The sequence below is a fragment of the Sus scrofa genome, chromosome 2 (assembly GCF_054392235.1).
Source record: "Sus scrofa isolate SSC_HxYL_T2T_F1_AM1 chromosome 2, Sscrofa_HxYL_maternal_Yorkshire_Landrace_v2.0, whole genome shotgun sequence".
Classification (NCBI taxonomy): Eukaryota; Metazoa; Chordata; class Mammalia; order Artiodactyla; family Suidae; genus Sus; species Sus scrofa.
In genome coordinates, this window is record NC_139384.1 from 82,362,196 (window position 1) to 82,380,639 (window position 18,444).

At 49.0% G+C, this 18,444-nt stretch overlaps 1 protein-coding gene across 4 annotated transcripts in view; it reads left to right on the forward strand.

Moving 5' to 3' along the window:
* The window catches only part of INSR (insulin receptor), a 142,729-nt gene that overhangs the window by 118,821 nt on the left and 5,464 nt on the right, over nucleotides 1–18,444 (forward strand). For 2 of the 4 annotated variants that reach the window (XM_021083940.2, XM_021083942.2), the window contains 8 exons: nucleotides 3,772–3,931; nucleotides 6,006–6,108; nucleotides 7,429–7,496; nucleotides 10,514–10,758; nucleotides 12,677–12,787; nucleotides 12,877–13,036; nucleotides 15,459–15,588; nucleotides 16,567–16,701. In XM_021083940.2, the coding sequence (XP_020939599.1) occupies nucleotides 3,772–3,931; nucleotides 6,006–6,108; nucleotides 7,429–7,496; nucleotides 10,514–10,758; nucleotides 12,677–12,787; nucleotides 12,877–13,036; nucleotides 15,459–15,588; nucleotides 16,567–16,701 (1,112 nt within the window). The remainder of the gene's footprint in view (nucleotides 1–3,771; nucleotides 3,932–6,005; nucleotides 6,109–7,428; nucleotides 7,497–10,513; nucleotides 10,759–12,676; nucleotides 12,788–12,876; nucleotides 13,037–15,458; nucleotides 15,589–16,566; nucleotides 16,702–18,444) is intronic. The other 2 variants (XM_021083941.2, XM_021083943.2) reach the window with 1 other exon arrangement.

Here is an 18,444-nt window from a genome sequence, read left to right on the forward strand (position 1 = left end):
TCAGATCTGGCATTGCTGTGGCTGTAGTGTAGGCCAGCGGCTATAGCTCTGGTTCGATTCCTAGCCTGGGAACCTCTATATGCCACGTGTGTGGCCTTAAAAAGTCGGAAAAAAAAAAAAAGATGTTTGGGGAGTTCCCACTGTGGTGTGGTGGGTTAAGGATCTGGCATTGCTACAGCTATGGCGTAGGTTGCAGTTCCAGCTCAGATTCGATTCCTGGCCCAGGAACTTCCATTATGCTGAAGGGGTGGCCAAAAAAAAAAAAAAAAAAAAAAAAAATGACGTTTGGGTGACTTTGGTCCAGTATAATGTAGAGGCTGAGATCATAGACTCTGGATTTTAGATCCTCCAAGCTGTTATTCTCCATCTTCCACCAGCAGATAAGAAACACCCCCACCCAACTAGCTTGTGATAAAAGGGAAGCTTATTAGCTCCCATAAACTGAACAGTTGAAGGACTTCAGGCATAGCTGGATCCAGAATTCCTTCTGATTCATTGCATCTTAAGGGTCCTTGCCGTGAGTCCAGCAACTCCTGGCTGTCCTGTGATTTCAGTAGTTCCAATACTCATACCCTCTGAGACCAAGCTTGGAGGAAGGGAAAGTCTGTGTCCCCGCATTTTCAGCCAGGCTGAGGTCACGTGACACCCAGTGGCCAATCATTATGACAGTCAGTGCTGTGTGGTGATTGGCTGAGGCATGAAGGTTTTTTAATAACAGCTTAATTGAGATACTTTCACGGACCACAGATACATGCATTTAACATGCACAATTCAGTGGTCTTTAATCACTGAGTTATACAGCCATCACCACAATTTCAGACTATTTTCATCACCCTCTAAAGAAAATGTACCCCTCCTAGCCATCACCCCCCCCCCCCAATCCCTCATGCTTCCTCTCCCTCCAGCTCCTGGCAATCACTCATCTTCTTTCTGTCTCTATGGAGACAAGCCTCTGCTCCCGTGGACCAACTCATCCCTATTTGCCTGGAACTTCCCAGGTTTGAGCACTGAAGTCCTGCATCCCAAGATAACCTGCGTCAACTGGAACAGTCATAACCCCATCGGCATTGGACTCAACCCTAACTTCTCCCAGCCTGCCTGCCTCTCTCCTCCCTGGAGCCCAGGGGTCACCAGTACAAATCTCCCTCATTACCTCTGCCCTGCCAGCCTGGCCTGATCCCAGACAGGCCAGCCCTGTCTGCCCTTCAGGGAAACAGAGAGATGGAGGGAAAATTAGGAGCGAATGAGAGGTTATAATCACCTTTAGAAAAGACCTTTTCAGAAACAAGACTGATTATCGCCAGCATTTTTCTTACTTGGCTAGCTTCACTTTGATAAAATAAAAAGTAATGTGAAAAAAATTTTTATACCATTTTTATGATCGGGGTATGATTTTGCCAATTTTACAAAATTCTCTCCAGCATTTGGTGGGAGGTAATTCCCCCCCCCCCTTATTTGCTACTTTAATAGCCCCTATCATTCCTAGCTTCTTTGCTTTTGAGTCCCTCTCTCCTTGAACTTCACTTTAGAATCACTTATTCCCTCATCTCTTCCTCTCCCCCCCTGGGAGACCCTGGTCCTGGAGACCAGTCCCTCCCTGGAAAAAGCATTGATTTTTCCCTTTTTTTTTTTTTTTTGTACTTATATCCTTGGCTTCAGTATGTTTTTGAAGTTTTGAGCTATTTCTTCTTCTTTGCTTTTTAGGGCTGCATGTGCAGCATATGGAAGTTCCCAAGCTAGGGGTCCAATGGAGCTACCGGCTTATGCCACAGTCACAGCAACACAGGATCCAAGCCTTGTCTCTGACCTACACCGCAGGTTGGGTTTGTTACTGCTGAGCCACAACAGAACTCCTGTAATTGGCTTCTTTGCTCTTGATCAAGTCTGCTTCTTGCTTTGCCTTTTTTTTTTTTTTTTTTCCGGCTGCCCCTGGAGCATATGGAAGTTCCTGGGCCAGGAAGTGAATCTGAGCTGGAGCTGTGACCCAAACCACAGCTTCAGCCACGCTGGATCCTTAGTCCACTTTGCCACAGAGGAAACTCCTTGTTTTACTTTTTGGTTTGTTGGTTTGTTTGTTTGTTTTGCTGTCTATGGGGAGAGCTGCATCTGATTCCTTCTGTCATGCTTCCTTCTCTGCCCCCACCGCCCAAGGGTATCGGGGTACCTGGCCAGCATCAGAAGATGCATTTCCCCTTTATCCCCCATGACAGCTACCTTTGGTTTCTATATTTGCTTATTTGTCCCTTTCCCCTTGGTGACTCATCCTCCTTGGAAGAACCTTTGGACTAGACTTCCCCACCCCTGCCGCCAGCCCGATCTGTTTTCTTGCTGTTGTTGTCACATGATAAGCACGGGAGTTTTTGACGTTGTTCTCTCTCCCCACTGCCCCCTCTGAAATTTTCCAGTCCAGTTCCCTGAGTGCACGATTAGCTCAGAGCTGTTTTGGAAAGTGTTCAAAATTTGGCCAAGGCTCGCAGGTTTCGTGGTCATATTTCCCAAAGAGCCTCTCCAAACAAGCTCTGGGTTTCTCCTTTTTACATATTTATTGCTGGGGGATGTGCCCTTTACTTATTTCCTCTCTTCTTGCCAGATATTTAAGTAGATCCCAGCTCTTCGAATGACAGGAACATAATCAAATCAAAAGGCTGCACCACGGAGAGGAAGGAGTTTAAAAGCTTGTCCTGAAGCCATTAAGCCCACGCAGCCCTTGGCTCATGGGTGATTTAGTGGGTCTGGGCCCCTTCTTTCCTGCCCTTCTGGAGTCCTGGTGAAAATACCCTGTGACGGTCTCAAGGAAGAATTTTGGAGCCAGACCAGTTCTGGGTTCAAGGGCTGCCCCACCACTTACCAGTTGTGAGATCGGGAACAAATCATTTCAGCTCCCCCTCCAGGGGAGGGCAAACTGTTTATGTAAGCCTGTTTTTGTACAGCTCGTGAGCTAAGAATCACTTTTCACATCTAAAGATGGTTGAAAAAGAAATCCAGAGAAGAAGAGCATCTTATGACACATGTATATTTTTGCGAAGTTCAGCTTTCATCACCCGTGTGTGGTGGGCTTGCAGCCATGCTCATTTGTTTATGGATGTTATGGATTTGGGATTCAGGATTTGGGAATCTGGCTGCTTTGGAGCTATGATGGCAGGATTGGGTTAGTGACACTGATCATCTAGCCCCTTGAAGTGAAAATATTTACTGTCTTGCCCTTCACTGCAAAGGTTCTCTGCCTTCTGCCCTAAGCATCAGTTTCCTTGTCTCTGGCATGAGGCTCAGCACAAGGTTGTTTTAAGGATTAAATGACACCATCCAGGCCACGCGCTCGGCTGTGCTTTGGGAGGAATGACTTTACCAACAGTGATAACCTCTGCAGCTGTGCCTTATCCGTGGAGCTAAGGTTCTGTAATATCAGGAATTTCAAATTCACTCGGCTGTCACAGCCTGCATGTCTCACTCCCTCCGAGTCATTTTCTTTTCTTTTCTTTTCTTTTCTTTTCCTTTGTCTTTTTAGGGCCGCACCCACCGCATGTGGAAGTTCCTAGGCTAGGGGTGGAATCGGAGCTGTAGCTGCTGGCCTACACCACACCACAGCAGTGCCAGGTCCAAGCCGTGTCTGCAACCTACACCATAGCTCATGGCAAAGCTTGATCCTTAACACACTGAGCAAGGCCAGGGATCAAACCTGCGTCCTCATGGATCCTAGTCAGATTCATTTCTGCTGAGCCACGACGGGAACTCTCCTCTGTGTCGTTTCTGAGCAGGATCCTTGTCTTCCAGGAGCTGCATCTCTGCGTCTCCCGCAGGCATTTTGCTCTGGAGCGAGGCTGCAGGCTACGCGGGCTGCCACCTGGGAATTACAGCGTTCGAGTTCGGGCCACCTCCCTGGCGGGTAATGGCTCCTGGACAGAGGCCACCTATTTCTACGTGACAGACTATTGTAAGTCCGCAAGGTCACTTTGAATGGTAGGGTCTGTGCTTGGTGCTGGGCACAGCAGAGCATTTCTGAAGATGGTTGAGGAAGCATGGAGGCTATGGGTACTGGCCCTGTCTTGACCTCTGGATCCACTGGCTGCTGCTGTGTGACCAGGGCAAGGTGTGTGCCCTCTCTGAGCCTGAGCTTTCTCATCTGTCCATGGGTAAAATAATAGGACCACCTCTGAAGGTGAGATTTCAATGACATCATGAATGTCAAATGGCTGACACGGGGCACATCTGATAAACACATTAGCTCCTGTTACTGGTGTCTCAATCTTTGTTTTTAGCTGAGCCATGCCCTCCGAGGGGGGACCTGGGGGCTTAGCTACCCAGTCTTGGTGTGCTCTTGACTTGCAGGCAGTAAGTGCTGCTATTGGATGAGCTGGGCACAATGTAGACAGTAAGGTCAGGAGAGGTGGGAAGAGCTGAGCTGGTCAGGGAGCACTTCCTGGAGGTGGTGACCTCTTGGTGAGAACCTGAAAGAATGTTTGAATGTGGGCAAAAGATGATATTCAGCCCGACATGTGGTAGGAAACCAGAACTTGGATGAATGAACAAATGCCTGACTTGTAAGAGGAGGAAATTCTAGACTAGGAGGCGTGGGAATAAGGAGGCAAGCAAGATACCAAAGGTGCAAAATTAAAAGAGACACCTCAGGGGCCAACTCTGCCCTGGTCTGGTCCAGAGCAAATGTTCCTCTCAAATTTTGCACCCTGAGTGTTTTCCTTCCCTCACCCTAGCTTTGGCAGCCACTAGAATCTGAAGAGTGAGCAGTACAGTGGGGTCTGAGAAGCAGAGATGGGATGTGGGGTGCAGTGTGGCTCTCAGATTCTGTCCTGAGACATGCTGAGTCCTGACCACTTGATACCTCCAGCTTCCCCCCACCTCCACCAAAGGATGGGGAGGAGGGACATTACCGACCACTGCACTTGACCAAATAGTTTCCATTTCTCAAGTCCCATTCAATCATCAAATATTTATGGATGCCTTCTGGTGCCAGGAACCATCAGAGGTGGGAGGAGGCATTTTGCTGTCAATTCAGGGAGGTCTGGGAGGAAGGAACGTCTCAGGATGGAGCTGGCCACCAAACGCAGCATGGAGTGGTGGTCAAGAACTCTCTCAGATTGCCTGGGTTCAAAACCCTGCTCCAGAGATCAGCTCTGGAACTTGGGCAAGACCCCTCACCTCTCTGAGCCTCTGTTTCCCAAATCTGTTCTTGGCATAGGTCATAGCATCTCCCACTTTGGCTTATGAGATGATTAATTAAGTTCTCCCAGGCAAAACACTTCATCCAGTGCCTGGTGTGTTCGTAAGCATTCAGTAAACTGCTATTATTAAAGACCCAAAGGGCGAGGTAGGTTCCTTCTCTGACTTCCCAGAACTCACTTTCTTCCTTGGCTTGGAAGAGTCTGAATACATGGGTGTGTGTGTAATTTTAGACAATCCAGCCTTGCATATGAATTTAAAAAAAAAATAAAGGCAGGAGTTCCCTGGTGGCTCAGTGGGTTTAGGATCCAGCACTGTCACTGCTATGGCTCTAGTTACAGCTGTGGTGTGGGTTTGATCCCTGGCCTGGGAACTTCTGCATGCTGGGGGTGTGGCCAGAAAAAAATGCTGCATAACACTTCTTCAGTTGGCTTAAAAGGGCTTTTAGGGTGAATTTTCCATCTTCCAGGGTTGCTGTTGGGATTAAAATAAGCTATTTAGTGTGCAGAGCTCAGTGCAAGGTGAAAATGCAGGGCCCTTTGTTTGAAAATAATTAAGACTTTCAAACAGCGGCTGCAGGGTGTTAAACCGAGAGCAGGGCCTTCTGAGCATGGGGCTTAGATTGCATGCCTGTGAAGTTGGCCTTGGGTAGTGAAGCGAGAAAGCTGTAGTAGTGGTCTGGGGTCACCACAGGAGAGGCTCCAGGACTAGAGAAGGGGAACAGAAGTTCATGTGGCGCACTGTTAGACGTATATAGATGTGCTTTCTGATGTGACCTTAGATGCGAACACATTTTGATGTGAAATCTATATTTTCTTATTCTATTTCAGTAGACGTCCCATCAAATATTGCAAAAATTATCATTGGCCCCCTCATCTTTGTCTTTCTCTTCAGTGTTGTGATTGGAAGCATTTATCTATTCCTGAGGAAGAGGTGAGTGTGGGTGTGTGCTTGTAAATGGTTAATAACTGGCTCTCTGGAGGAACAAGATGCCTGCGTGTAGATAGAGCTATATCTAAATTTACTGTAAATTTTACTGATCTAAAGGATGCATAGCATGCAAGTTACAGATAATGATCATAATGCAATGTCCAATATTCATTATCACACATTCCCTCTAGCCAGTTGATTCTCATCAAATGCTTTTGTCATTTTCCCCCAAATCCTTTGTATCTATAACCAACTTATGGTTGCACTTGATGAATGTTAATTGATATTTTGTTTACATTAAAGAGCAAGACAGGACCCTGGTGGCTCAGTGGGTTAGGGACCTAGCATTGTTACTGCTGTGGCACAGGTTCAGTCCCTGACCCCGGAACTTCCTCATGCTACAGGCATGGCCAAAAAAACAAACAAACAAACAAAAAAGACCAGACAAAAATGAAACAAGACATGTATGTTCACTGACAATGGGAGTGACTTTGCAGAATCAGATAATAATCCTTAAATACTGAAAGCATATTTTCTTATGTTTTTGGTGCCATTTGCAATGTCATGGCGACAGAGATGACACACACGTTTAAATTTAATCTGCATTATCAATGTTTCCATCATCACTTTCTCAAGCCTAGACATAAAGCAGGACAACAAATCAGTCTCGGTTGGTAGTATTTGCCTATTTCCACAGCATGAATATTCCCACTGTGGCCAGTTTCATGCTGCAGACATGATGTCACTGGGCACAGAGTTGGGAAGAGATATGCAATCACTCACCGTCATATAGTATTTCTGCCACACAAATGTACCCATATAAATAAATGAGGTGACATAGATGGGCTCGAGAGTACTGACCGGAGAAAGAAGTAGCACTATAATTAGGAAGGAGTGGGTTTTGAGTATCTGTTACCCTTGCTTTGAGTATAATTTATGTAATTATAAGCCTACGTGATTTGACTTAAAGGGACTGTTGTATTTAACAACCAGCTTGCAAAATTCCATGCACATGGAACAGTTGTTTCTCATAAGCTGGAACAAGATGATTCCAGAACAGCAGTGGGCAAGTGGTTTTTTAGGTGTTAAAAGGACAACCGTAAGTTACAGTTTGTGGGGTGAGTTCCATGGTGATGCCCCCTGGAGAGCTGCTGCTAAAAAAAAACAAGGCTCCCCCATCCTCACCCCAGACGGTCTCCAGGATTACATGGGTGCTGCTACTAAGGGTGGTCATCTGCATCAGGGAGGCTGTCACCTCCTGCTAGTGACCCACAGAGTCTGGTGAGGATAACAAGCTGGAATGCTTCCATTTTTCTCATCCAGGCAGCCGGATGGGCCACTGGGACCATTGTATGCTTCTTCGAACCCCGAGTACCTCAGTGCCAGCGATGGTAAGTGCTGTCTCCTTTTCCGGGGTGACCAGAAGCCTGCTGTTCAGTTTCATTTGCCCTCCCCATCAAGTGACAGTCAGGGGTGGATGCCCTGGGGGAGGCTGCGATGAATTCTCTTGCTCCCTTGAGCTTGCAGAACTGCTCCTGGCTACAGAAACCCTGTTACTGGGAGCAGTCACACACCTGCCCTCTGGCATTGGTTTGGATGGACTGACCCAGCTAGTCTGGGACCTGTGTGTGAGCTGCACTCAGAGGCCAGGCAACTGGGGCCCCAGCTGTGAGGGCATGGAGCCTTGGGGCCTGTGCCAGAGAGATTGCTGAGGAGGGTCAGAGCCAGGAAGCGTTGACCAGACCCGCCATCTAAGCTGGGAGGTGGGAATCAGAGGCCAAGATGGGGGACTGGGGATCAGGGATGATGAAGACAAGAAGCAGGGGGAAGATGGGGAAGCGGGGGGAGGTCAGATGTATACCAGGGACACATTTGCTCTTGGTGGTCACTGAACATGGCTGTGATGCTGATGCTGGAGGCATGATGTAGCACCATTGCCCATATTCCCTTTGGTCGTACCAAAGGGCATTGGGCAATGAGAGACCCCTGTAGATAAGGCTTGGATATTGCATTTCAAGCTTCCAAAATGCTTCAAGCGGCAAGCATCAAAAAGTGACTTTGAGGAGTTTCCATTGTGGCTCAGTGGGTTAAGAACCTGACATCATGTCTATGAGGATGCAGGTTTGATCCCTGGCCTTGCTCAGTGGGTTAAGGATCCGGTATTGCCACAAGCTATGGTGTAGTTCGCAGATGCGGCTTGGATTCCATGTTGCTGTTGCTGTGGTGTAGGCCGGCAGCTGCAGCTCTGATTTGACCTCTAGCCTCGGAACTTCCATATGCCATAGGTGAGGCCTTGAAAATTAAAAAATCGACTTTGAAGGCATTAAACACCCTTGCTTGCAGGATGCTGCCTTGGGATACAGAGGAGGTGTTTTTAAGGGTACCTAGGATTTGTTTTAAATGAGTAGGACATGCAGACACAGAAGTGACTGTCACGAGGAAGATGTTTATACGCAGAGATCTCTAGAAACAGGAGGCTGGGCAACACGGGCTAGCACCAGGGTCAGTCAGGAGGCAGAGGGAGTGAGGGGCAAACGTGGGCAAGGGCCGTCATTGTGTTTTCCACGGGAAAGGCAGGGTAAGATGTATACTGGGCTAGTTTGAGCTATTTCAGCCAGGTCTAGGGCAGGGAGCTCTCCCTGGTGGTCTGCTACCTGGCCCTGGGGTTATCAGGGCAGGGAGCGGAGGGCCTAGAGTGTGAGAGCCTGATCGCAGAGAGGGGGTTGGGATGTGGGCTCTGGATCGGTTGATTTGCATATGATCAGAATAGAGAGCGTCAGAATAGAGAGACTAGACAGGGGGTTATTCCAGGTGGGATGATGCACAGAGCCCAGGAGCAGAAGTAGGGGAATGTTGACCTGGGGCCGCCTCTCCCTGTTTGGGAATGGCCTTGGTAAATGGCATCAGAGGTGGCGGAGCTTCCCTTGGGCAGGGTGAAGCCAGGCTGTCTGCTTAGGGCTACCTCTACACTCTACTGTCCTGCTTTATTCTGGGAATGCAGCAATGGCGTGGGGCCTGGGGTCACTCAGGGAAGGCTGCACATTGGAGCTTAAGGGACTTTGAGGCCAGGAACATCTGGGCTGAGGGATACATACAGGGAAAGGCCAGGCTCAGGGTCCAGGGGGGCAGGGTGCCCCCTGGGGACAGTCTGTGAGTTCATTTGGGTATAGAGCCCTTGTCTGATCCTGAGTCATTGCAAGAACCACTGGTGATTGTGCTGTGTCTGCTCAGGCTGCTGTCACCAAGTGCCAGAGACTGGGTGGCTTAGAAAACAATTTGATTTCCTCACAGTCCCAGAGGCTGGAATTCTGAGATGAAGGTGTCAGTGGGCTTGGTTTTCCTGAGCCCTCTCTCTTTGGCTCGTAGACTGCCACCTTCTCCCTGTGTCCTCTGTGTGTAGTGAGTTTCTGTTGTGGCTCAGTGGTAACAAACCCAACTAGTATCCATGAGCATGCGGGTTCAATCCTTGGCCCCACTCCGTGGGTTAAGCATCCAGCGTTGCCATGAGCTGCAGTGCAGGTCACAGATGCAGCTAGGATCTAGCATTGCTGTGGCTGTGGTGTAGGCCAGCAGCTGCATCCAATTCACAACCCCTAGCCTGGGAACTTCCATATGCGGCAGGTGCGGCCCTAAAAAGAAAAACAAAAAAAAGACTGGATTAGAGCCCACTTGAATGACCTCACTTAACCTTGATCACCTCTGTAAAGACCTGGTCTTCAAATCCAGTCGCATCCTGAGATAACCAGGTTAGGGCATTGTCAACATATAAATTTGTGGGAGACACTGTTCAGCCCACAGCAGGAGCAGAGGGGGGCAGGAAGCATCTTGGCTTTTTTTGTGAGGACTTGGTGCATTTGTCTGCAAATCATTTGCTGTGTAACAAAACAAACCACCCCGAGCTTCATGGCTCAAAACAAGTACCACACTACTATCTATTAGCTCACAGTTTGCTGGGTTTGCCACCGGGGCAGTGCTTGGCTGGGGGGGGGGGTTCTTCTGGTCTCATGGGGTTGCAGCTCATCTGCAGATCCACTGGACTGGGTGGTCCTGGGTGGACTGAGTCACCTATCTGATGGCTGGCAGGTTAGGTGTCCACCATCCTCCTGGCACTTTGCAAAAACAGCCAACAGGCTTAGATGGGAAGTAGCACGATTTGGTAGCAGGGCTCTCAAATCAGAGACAAAGGGTGGGGGATGCCGGCTCGGCTTGGGCACTTAACAGGGACCTGGACCGGTTGTGGCTGCTTCCTGAGCCTCTGCCTGTCTTGTTCTTGGCTCTGTGCCCACTGCCCTGGATCAAAGGAGTCCCTTCGTGAACATTTGCAGGGCAACGGTGGAGGGGCGGGGGCGGGAGGCGGCCTGGGACCCCCAGGGATCCGGAGGCTGCTGTGTAGATAAGTGAGGCGTAGTATTTCCATGTTCTGTGTACGTGCCGGACGAGTGGGAGGTGCCTCGGGAGAAGATCACGCTCCTGCGCGAGCTGGGGCAGGGCTCCTTCGGCATGGTGTACGAGGGAAACGCCAGGGACATCGTCAAGGGTGAGCCGGAGACCCGTGTGGCGGTGAAGACGGTCAACGAGTCGGCCAGCCTGCGAGAGCGGATCGAGTTTCTCAACGAGGCCTCCGTCATGAAGGGCTTCACCTGCCACCATGTGGTGAGTCTCCCTTCTGCCCACCCTTGCCTCCCCCGGGAGCAGACAAAGGCATCCTTTCCTACCAGTTACCTCGGTCCCCTCTTCCATCCTTCCTCCTACCGCGCAGGCAGAGCCTGAGGATGCTGGGTGTGGCTCCCCCTGCCCAGCCCCCACTCTGCTGAGCCTCCTGAAGCTGGTCCCTCCCTTCTTCATTCTCCAGCCCCATCCTCCCCCACCCCACCCAGAGCCAGATCCTTTCACTGTGCCATTGCTTTCTGGAATCTTCTCTCTCTTCCCTCTTCCTGCCTTCCTTTGTAACCTTTATTTGCCTTAAAAGTTTTTTTTTTTTTTTAAACTTTCTTGACATTACTTGTATTTTTTACAATTTATTTTCTGGACACATAAGTGATTTGCAGCAGTGTGTTCATTTCTCCTGTACAGCAAAGTGATTCCGTTTTTTTCTCACATTTTATATAAATGGAATAAAGGATGCATATTTTTACATTTTTCGCTCAGCATCATTATTTCGAGAGGATGTAAAATTTATCAGTGATTCATTCCACTTCGTGGATGAGTCATAGTCTGTATTCTATTATGTAGCGATAACAATTTGCTTTTGTTTCGTTGGGCCGACCCGCGACACAGGGAGTTCCCAGGGCCAGGGATCAGATCTGAACCACAGCTGCAGCAACGCTGGATCCTTAACCCACTGTGCCAGGCCGGGGATTGAACCCTTGTCCCAGCACTCCCAAGATGCTGTCGATCCCATTGTGCCACAGTGGGAACTCCAACAGTGTGCTTATTAATTCACCTAATAGACATTGGGTTGTTTCCAGCTTTCGTCTATAATAGCTGGAAACAACCCAATGTTTATTTCATATATATTTCATATTCTTTTCCATTACGGTTTATCATGGGATATTGAATATCCCGTGATATCCAGTGGGACCTTGGTGTTCATCCGTTCTATATATAATAGTTTGCATCTACTAACTCCAAACTCCCACTCTGTCCCTTTCTCCCTCTCCCCTTTGGCAACCACAAGTGTGTTCTCCATGTCCGTGAGTCTCTTTCTGTTTCATAGATAAGTTCCTTTGTGTCATATTTTAGATTCCACAGATAAGTGATAGCATATGGGATTTGTCTGTCTCTGTCTGACTTACTTCACATTGCAATGCAAATAGCATTATTTCATTCTTTCTTTGTAATCTTTCGACACCCTGGGATCCACCTCTCAAGTCAGCACAGACTCTCCCTGCCTTTCTGCTTCCACCATGGTCCCTTGGTTTCTCCTTAAGCCTGTGGCCTTTCACCCTTAGCCCACACCTATTCACAGAGCACCTGCTCTGTACTAAGCTCCATTCTCCTCTCGGATGCAGCAAATATCCGGTTTGCCTTCCCAGGGCTCCCAAACCAGCAGATGGAGACAGAATCTAAACCCAGTAGCCTGATGATGTGGTCCTTGAGCAGATGCCACCATGGCAACACAGGGAAGGAGGGCAAACCTGGGGAATTGGGAATGCAGCAGTGGCGAAAGTAAATTTGAGCCGACTTAAGGGTGTAGGGACTAAGCTGTATGGACAGGTGAGGGAATAGCAGGTCGGGCAGAGGGAATGGCTAATGCAGATTCCCGGAGATGGGCACTTGCCTGGTGTGCTCAGAGGTGCAGGGGCGTGCCTTGGCATGTTGCTGTGTATGAGCAGGTCCGTTTGCACTGCCCCCCATCCTTCAGATTGAGTCCTGAGGTCTCCCTCCCTCCCCCTCCCCCCATCCAGCAAGGCATGGACCCTGGTCTTTCAGCTGGACAGACCAGGGCTTCCCACAGTCCACTCAGGCCCAGGGTCCTATGTGTGATGTTCGTAACAGCCAGGGAGATGCAGCTGAATCAACATCTTCCCATAAACTCTCATCCAAGAACCCCCTCCTCCTTGCCTTGCAGGTCCGCCTCCTGGGGGTGGTGTCCAAAGGCCAGCCAACACTGGTGGTGATGGAGTTGATGGCTCACGGAGACTTAAAGAGTTACCTGCGTTCCCTGCGGCCGGAGGCTGAGGTGAGCTGCCGCTAGGTACCTGGCGAAGCAACTGCTCCCCAGCCCTTGGCACCTGTGTCGCTGAACACGACCCCATGTTTCGATTTTAGAATAACCCCGGCCGCCCTCCCCCTACCCTGCAAGAGATGATTCAGATGGCAGCAGAGATTGCTGATGGGATGGCATACCTGAACGCCAAGAAGTTTGTACACCGGGACCTCGCCGCACGAAATTGCATGGTCGCCCATGATTTTACCGTCAAAATCGGAGGTGCGTCTGGCTTGCTGCTTTGAAATGCATGACCCGGGGCTTTTGATTTCAGAAGGCGTTTCAATCTTTTCTTTCTTTCTTTCTTTTTTTTATTTGTCTTTTTGCCATTTCTTGGGCCGCTCCCGCGGCATATGGAGGTTCCCAGGCTAGGGGTCGAATCAGAGCTGTAGCCACCGGCCTATGCCAGAGCCACAGCAACGTGGGATCTGAGCCGCGTCTGCAGCCTACACCACAGCTCACAGCAATGCCGGATCCTTAATCCACTGAGCAAGGCCAGGGATCGAACCTGCAACCTCATGGTTCCTAGTCGGATTTGTTAACCACTGCGCCACGACGGGAACTCCCCAATCTTTTCTAATAGTGGAAAAGGGGCAGGGTTTGGGATGGGGGCCCTATCCCCACACAGTCATTTCATTGCATCTGTTCATTAATTCACTCATTCATTTCTTTATTTTTTATGTTTTTTTTCTTTGATGGCCATCGCTTGGCATACAGAATTCCCAGGCCAGGGATCAGATCCGAGCTGCAGTTGTGACCTATGCAGCAGCTGCGGCAACGCTGGATCCTTTAGCCCACTGTGCTGGGCCGGGGATTGAACCTGCATCCTGGCACTGCAGGGGCACTGCCCTTCCTGTTGGGCCACAGCAGGAACTCCACTCATTCACTATTTTTTTTTTTTTTTTATCTGTTTGCCATTTCTTTGGCCACTCCTGCGACATATGGAGGTTCCCAGGCTAGGGGTCAAATTGGAGCTGTAGCCGCCGGCTTACGCCAGAGCCATAGCAATGTGGGATCTGAGCTGCGTCTGCCACTTACACCACAGCTCACGGCAATGCCGGATCCTTAGCCCACTGAGCAAGGCCAGGGATCAAACCCCCAACCTCATGGTTCCTAGTCAGATTCGTTAACCACTGAGCCACGACGGGAACTCCCCTCATTCACTTCTTTAAGTTGTATTTGTGCCAGTTGCTGCAGGAGGCGCTCCAGGTGCAAGGCTGAATAAGTCACTATGATTTTTCTGCCCTTGTGCAGCTTGCAGTCTTTATCTGCACCAGCCACAGGAGGCCATTTATGTTCACATTAAATTCCGTAACGTAAACGTCAGTCACCCTGGGCACCTTGAACAATACTGGACAGGGGATGTAGACCACGTTCATCATCACAGAAAGTTCTACTCAGCAGAGCTGTTCTGGGTGCACAGTGAAATAGTTGACACATAGGTAAAGAAGATGATGGAGATGGGGAAAAGGACCCAGAAAGAAAAGAGGAGTTCAGTTCCATAATAGAGGAAAAGCCCCTCTCATTGTAGGGAGGCAATGGTTTAACCAAGGCTTGCAGGATTAGAAGTTGACCTGGGGAGTTCCCGCCATGGCTTCGTGGTTAGGACCCAACATTGTTTCTGTGAGGTTTTGGGTTCAATCCCTGGTCTCACTCAGTGGCTTAAGGATCTGGTGTTGCCATGGCTGTGGCATAGGCCAGCAGCTGCAGCTCTGATTTGCCCCCTAGCCTGGGACCCTTCATATGTTGCAGACGCAGATGTAAAAAGAAAAGAAAAAGTTGACCCAAAAGGCAGCCTCCTAGGGGAAGTGACAGGGCACACAGAGGCCGTGGGGTTGGAGGGATGGCTGATGTGAATAAAATTCATGATGAGGAGAGCAAAGCAGCATTGAGATGTGAGAGTAAAGGAGGGAGGCAGGAACCAGATACTGAAAGGCCTTGCAAGTCACGGAACATTATCTAGGCATTGCCCGATATAGCCGGTGCGCAGCAGCAGGAAGTGACACGGATTGATTTCTGATCCCCAAAGGCCTTATCCTACATGAGCCAGGGAAGCAGGATGTGATGTGATCCTATGTATGTAGCTTCTCTCGGGCAGTCGGGATGGAGGGAGGGTCCTGCAGGTGAGAGAGAGTGCTGGATCTGGGTGGGTCCAGGGCTGTGGAGAGGAAGAGATTACATTGGGGGCGGGGGAGGGGGAGGATGTGGAAGGTGAGTGGCTAGACTCACCCCTGTTGACGGTGGGGTGTGAGGAAAGGGAGGACCCAACCCTGGGTTTCTGGCGGGGTAGCTGAGTGGCTGGTGTGGCCACAGCCAATGGGGACGAGTAGTGTTGGCTACAGGGAGTGGAAGATTCAGTTTGGAATGCCTGTGAGGTCATCGTGGGTGGCAAGGCAGCGTTGAGAAGGCGCTTCCCCCTCTGCAGGCCAGAATGTCGCTTCTTTGCTACGTGGTGGTTCCTTTTCTTTCTCTTTAACTGGTGGCCCATGCTCCCCCTCCACGTCCCCGTGAGCGCCCTCAGAATCCACTCCCACTGGATTTGGCGCACACACCTGGGGCAGGTGAGCCCATCTGGGGCAGTAAAGACGGCAGCCAGCTGGGCCCCAGGCTGAAGGCTAAGCGCATGTGAATTGTTTGTTATCAGACTTTGGAATGACCAGAGACATCTACGAAACGGATTACTACCGGAAAGGGGGCAAGGGTCTACTGCCCGTGCGATGGATGGCACCCGAATCCCTGAAGGACGGGGTCTTTACCACTTCTTCCGACATGTGGTGAGTCGCGGGTGGGTTGGTGGACAGAACCCTGGGCTTGAATTCCCTGTTGCTCCACTAGGGGGACCAGCGAGAGGGGTCATTGAAAACCGCCTTCCTCATGGCCTTTCCACCAAGAAAGGGAAGAGGATGTCATGCTGGGGACCCTTGCGCAGCTACCAATGGAGACTAGTCTTAGAGTTTTATTTCTGAACTGCAACATGAATTGTTTTTTGGGTTTGTTTGTTTGTTTTTTGTTTTTTTTTTTGTTTTTTTTTTTGTTTTTTTTTTTTTTTTTTTTTGCTTTTTAAGACCCAACCCTGTGGCATATGAAGTTCCCAGTCTAGGGGTCCACTCAGAGCTACAGCTGCCAACCTACACCACAGCCACAGCCACATGGGATCCAAGCCGCATCTTCGACCTACACCACAACTCACGGCAATACTGGATCCTTTATCCCCTGAGCAAGGCCAGGGATTGAACCCAGGTCCTCATGGATACTAGTCGGGTTCGTTAACTGCTGAGCCACGAAGGGAACTCCTGAATTTTTTTTCTTTTAATAATTTTTTTTTGCTTTTTTGCTTTTTAAGACCGTACCTAAGGCATATGGATGTTCCCAGGCTAGGGGTGGAATCGGAGCTATAGCTGCCAGCCTACACCACAGCCATAGCAACGCAGGATCCAAGCTGCATCTGCGACCTACACCATGGCTCACAGCAATGCCAGATCCTTAAGCCACTGAGCGAGGGCAGGGATCAAACCTGCATCCTCGTGGTTACTAGTTAGGTTTTTAAACCTGCTGAGCCACAGTGGGAACTTCAATGAATTGCAACATGAATTGTTTTAATGAACTGGCTGACCAGGTTCTAATAAACCAAGAAGGTGTGTGTGTGTGTGTGTGTGTGTGTGTGTGTGTGTGTGTATGTGTGTGTGTGTGTGTGTTTTGTGTTGTGTGTATTTTAATGGCATCTCTGTTCTACTCCCAACTGTCATTGACAGGTCCTTTGGCGTCGTCCTTTGGGAAATTACCAGCTTGGCAGAACAGCCTTACCAAGGCCTTTCAAACGAGCAGGTGTTGAAATTTGTCATGGATGGAGGCTATCTGGATCAACCTGACAATTGTCCAGAGAGAGTGTAAGTGTAGAAAGGAGGTTCGGTGTGTGGGGTGCTCATGCAAAAGTATTTGTCCTTTGCATGGATACTTGCATTTGAACATGATATATCTGCTTGGTTTGTGTTTGCAAATTTTATCTCTGCATGCACACTTGTATTTTTATATGATGCCTATATATGTGCTTGTGTTTGCATATTACGTCTTTTTTTTTTTTTTGGCCGCCCTGTGGTATATGGAATTCCCGGGCCAGGGATCAGATCTCAGATCCCAGCTGCAGTTGTGACCCATGCCACATGTATGGCAATGCTGGATCCTTGATCAACTGCACCTGGCTGGGATTGAACTTTCATCCCAGGGCTCCAGAGACACCACTGATCCTGTTGCACCATAGTGGGAACTCCTGCATATTATTTCTTTCTTTCTTTCTTTCTTTCTTTTTTTTTGTCCTTTTAGGGCCACACCCACGGCATTTGGAGGTTCCCAGGCTAGGGGTCGAATGGGAGTTGTAGCTGCTGGCCTACGCCACAACCACAGCAACACAGGATCAGAGCTGTGTCTTTGATCTACATCACATCCTGTGGCAACGCTGGATCCTTAACCCCCTGAGCAAGGCCAGGGATCGAACCCACATCCTCAAGGATACTAGTCGGGTTGGTTAACCACTGAGCCACGATGAGAACTCCCTGCATGTTATTTCCTAACATGTGTGCTTGTGTTTGCTAATTACATCTCTGCATGCGCACTTGTGTTTGCATAGCATGTCTATGTTCATGTTTGTGTTGTGTATTGTACCTTTACATGTATGCTTTACTGCATTTCATATCTGTGGAAGGTTGTCCAGGAAACCCCACAGCAGTGGTTACTTTGGGAAGGGAGCCAGGAGCTGGGGTGGGAGAATATTTAACCATTTATTCTTTATACACCTAACATTTTTTAAATTTATTTATGTATTTATGTGTGTATTTATTTATTTATGTATTATAGCTGTGGCCAGGCTAAAGGATTGAATCCAAGCCACAGCTGCAACCTACACCACAGCTTGGGCCACACTAGATCTTATAACCCACTGCACCACAGCAGGGATCAAACCCAAGCCTCTGCGGTGATCCAAGCTGCTGTAGTCAGATTCTTAACCCACTGTGCTACAGCAGGAACTCCTGTACACTCAGCTTTTTGTCAGGAAAAGAATACAGTGGTATATGCCAATTATATAGCTCATTAAAAGTGGAAAAAAGAAGTCACTAAGCATAAACACTAAAAGAAATTTGTCAGGGAATCTGTCTGACAGATCCCCAATGCTGATCTTTTTTTTTTTTTTTTTTTTGTATTTTTGTCATTTCTAGGGCTTCTCCTGCAGCACATGGAGGTTCCCAGGCTAGGGGTCAAATTCGAGCTGTAGCCGCTGGCCTGCATCAGAGCCATAGCAACACAGGATCCGAGCCACGTCTGTAGCCTACACCACAGCTCACGGCAACGCCAGATCCTTAACCCACTGAGCAAGGCCAGGGACCAAACCCACAACCTCATGGTTCCTAGTCGGATTCGTTAACCACTGAGCCACAATGGGAACTCCCCAATACTGATCTTAAACAGGAGCAAATAGACCACACACACACCATGTGCCCATCATGAAACGCTTGCAAAAGTGTCCACCTTCGCAATAGTCCAATAAACATACAGGGAAATAAAGAGAAGTACCATCTTCCTAAATTAGCAATAAAAGGAAGAGAGAATTTTAATATTCATTGCTATCCAACGGTAAG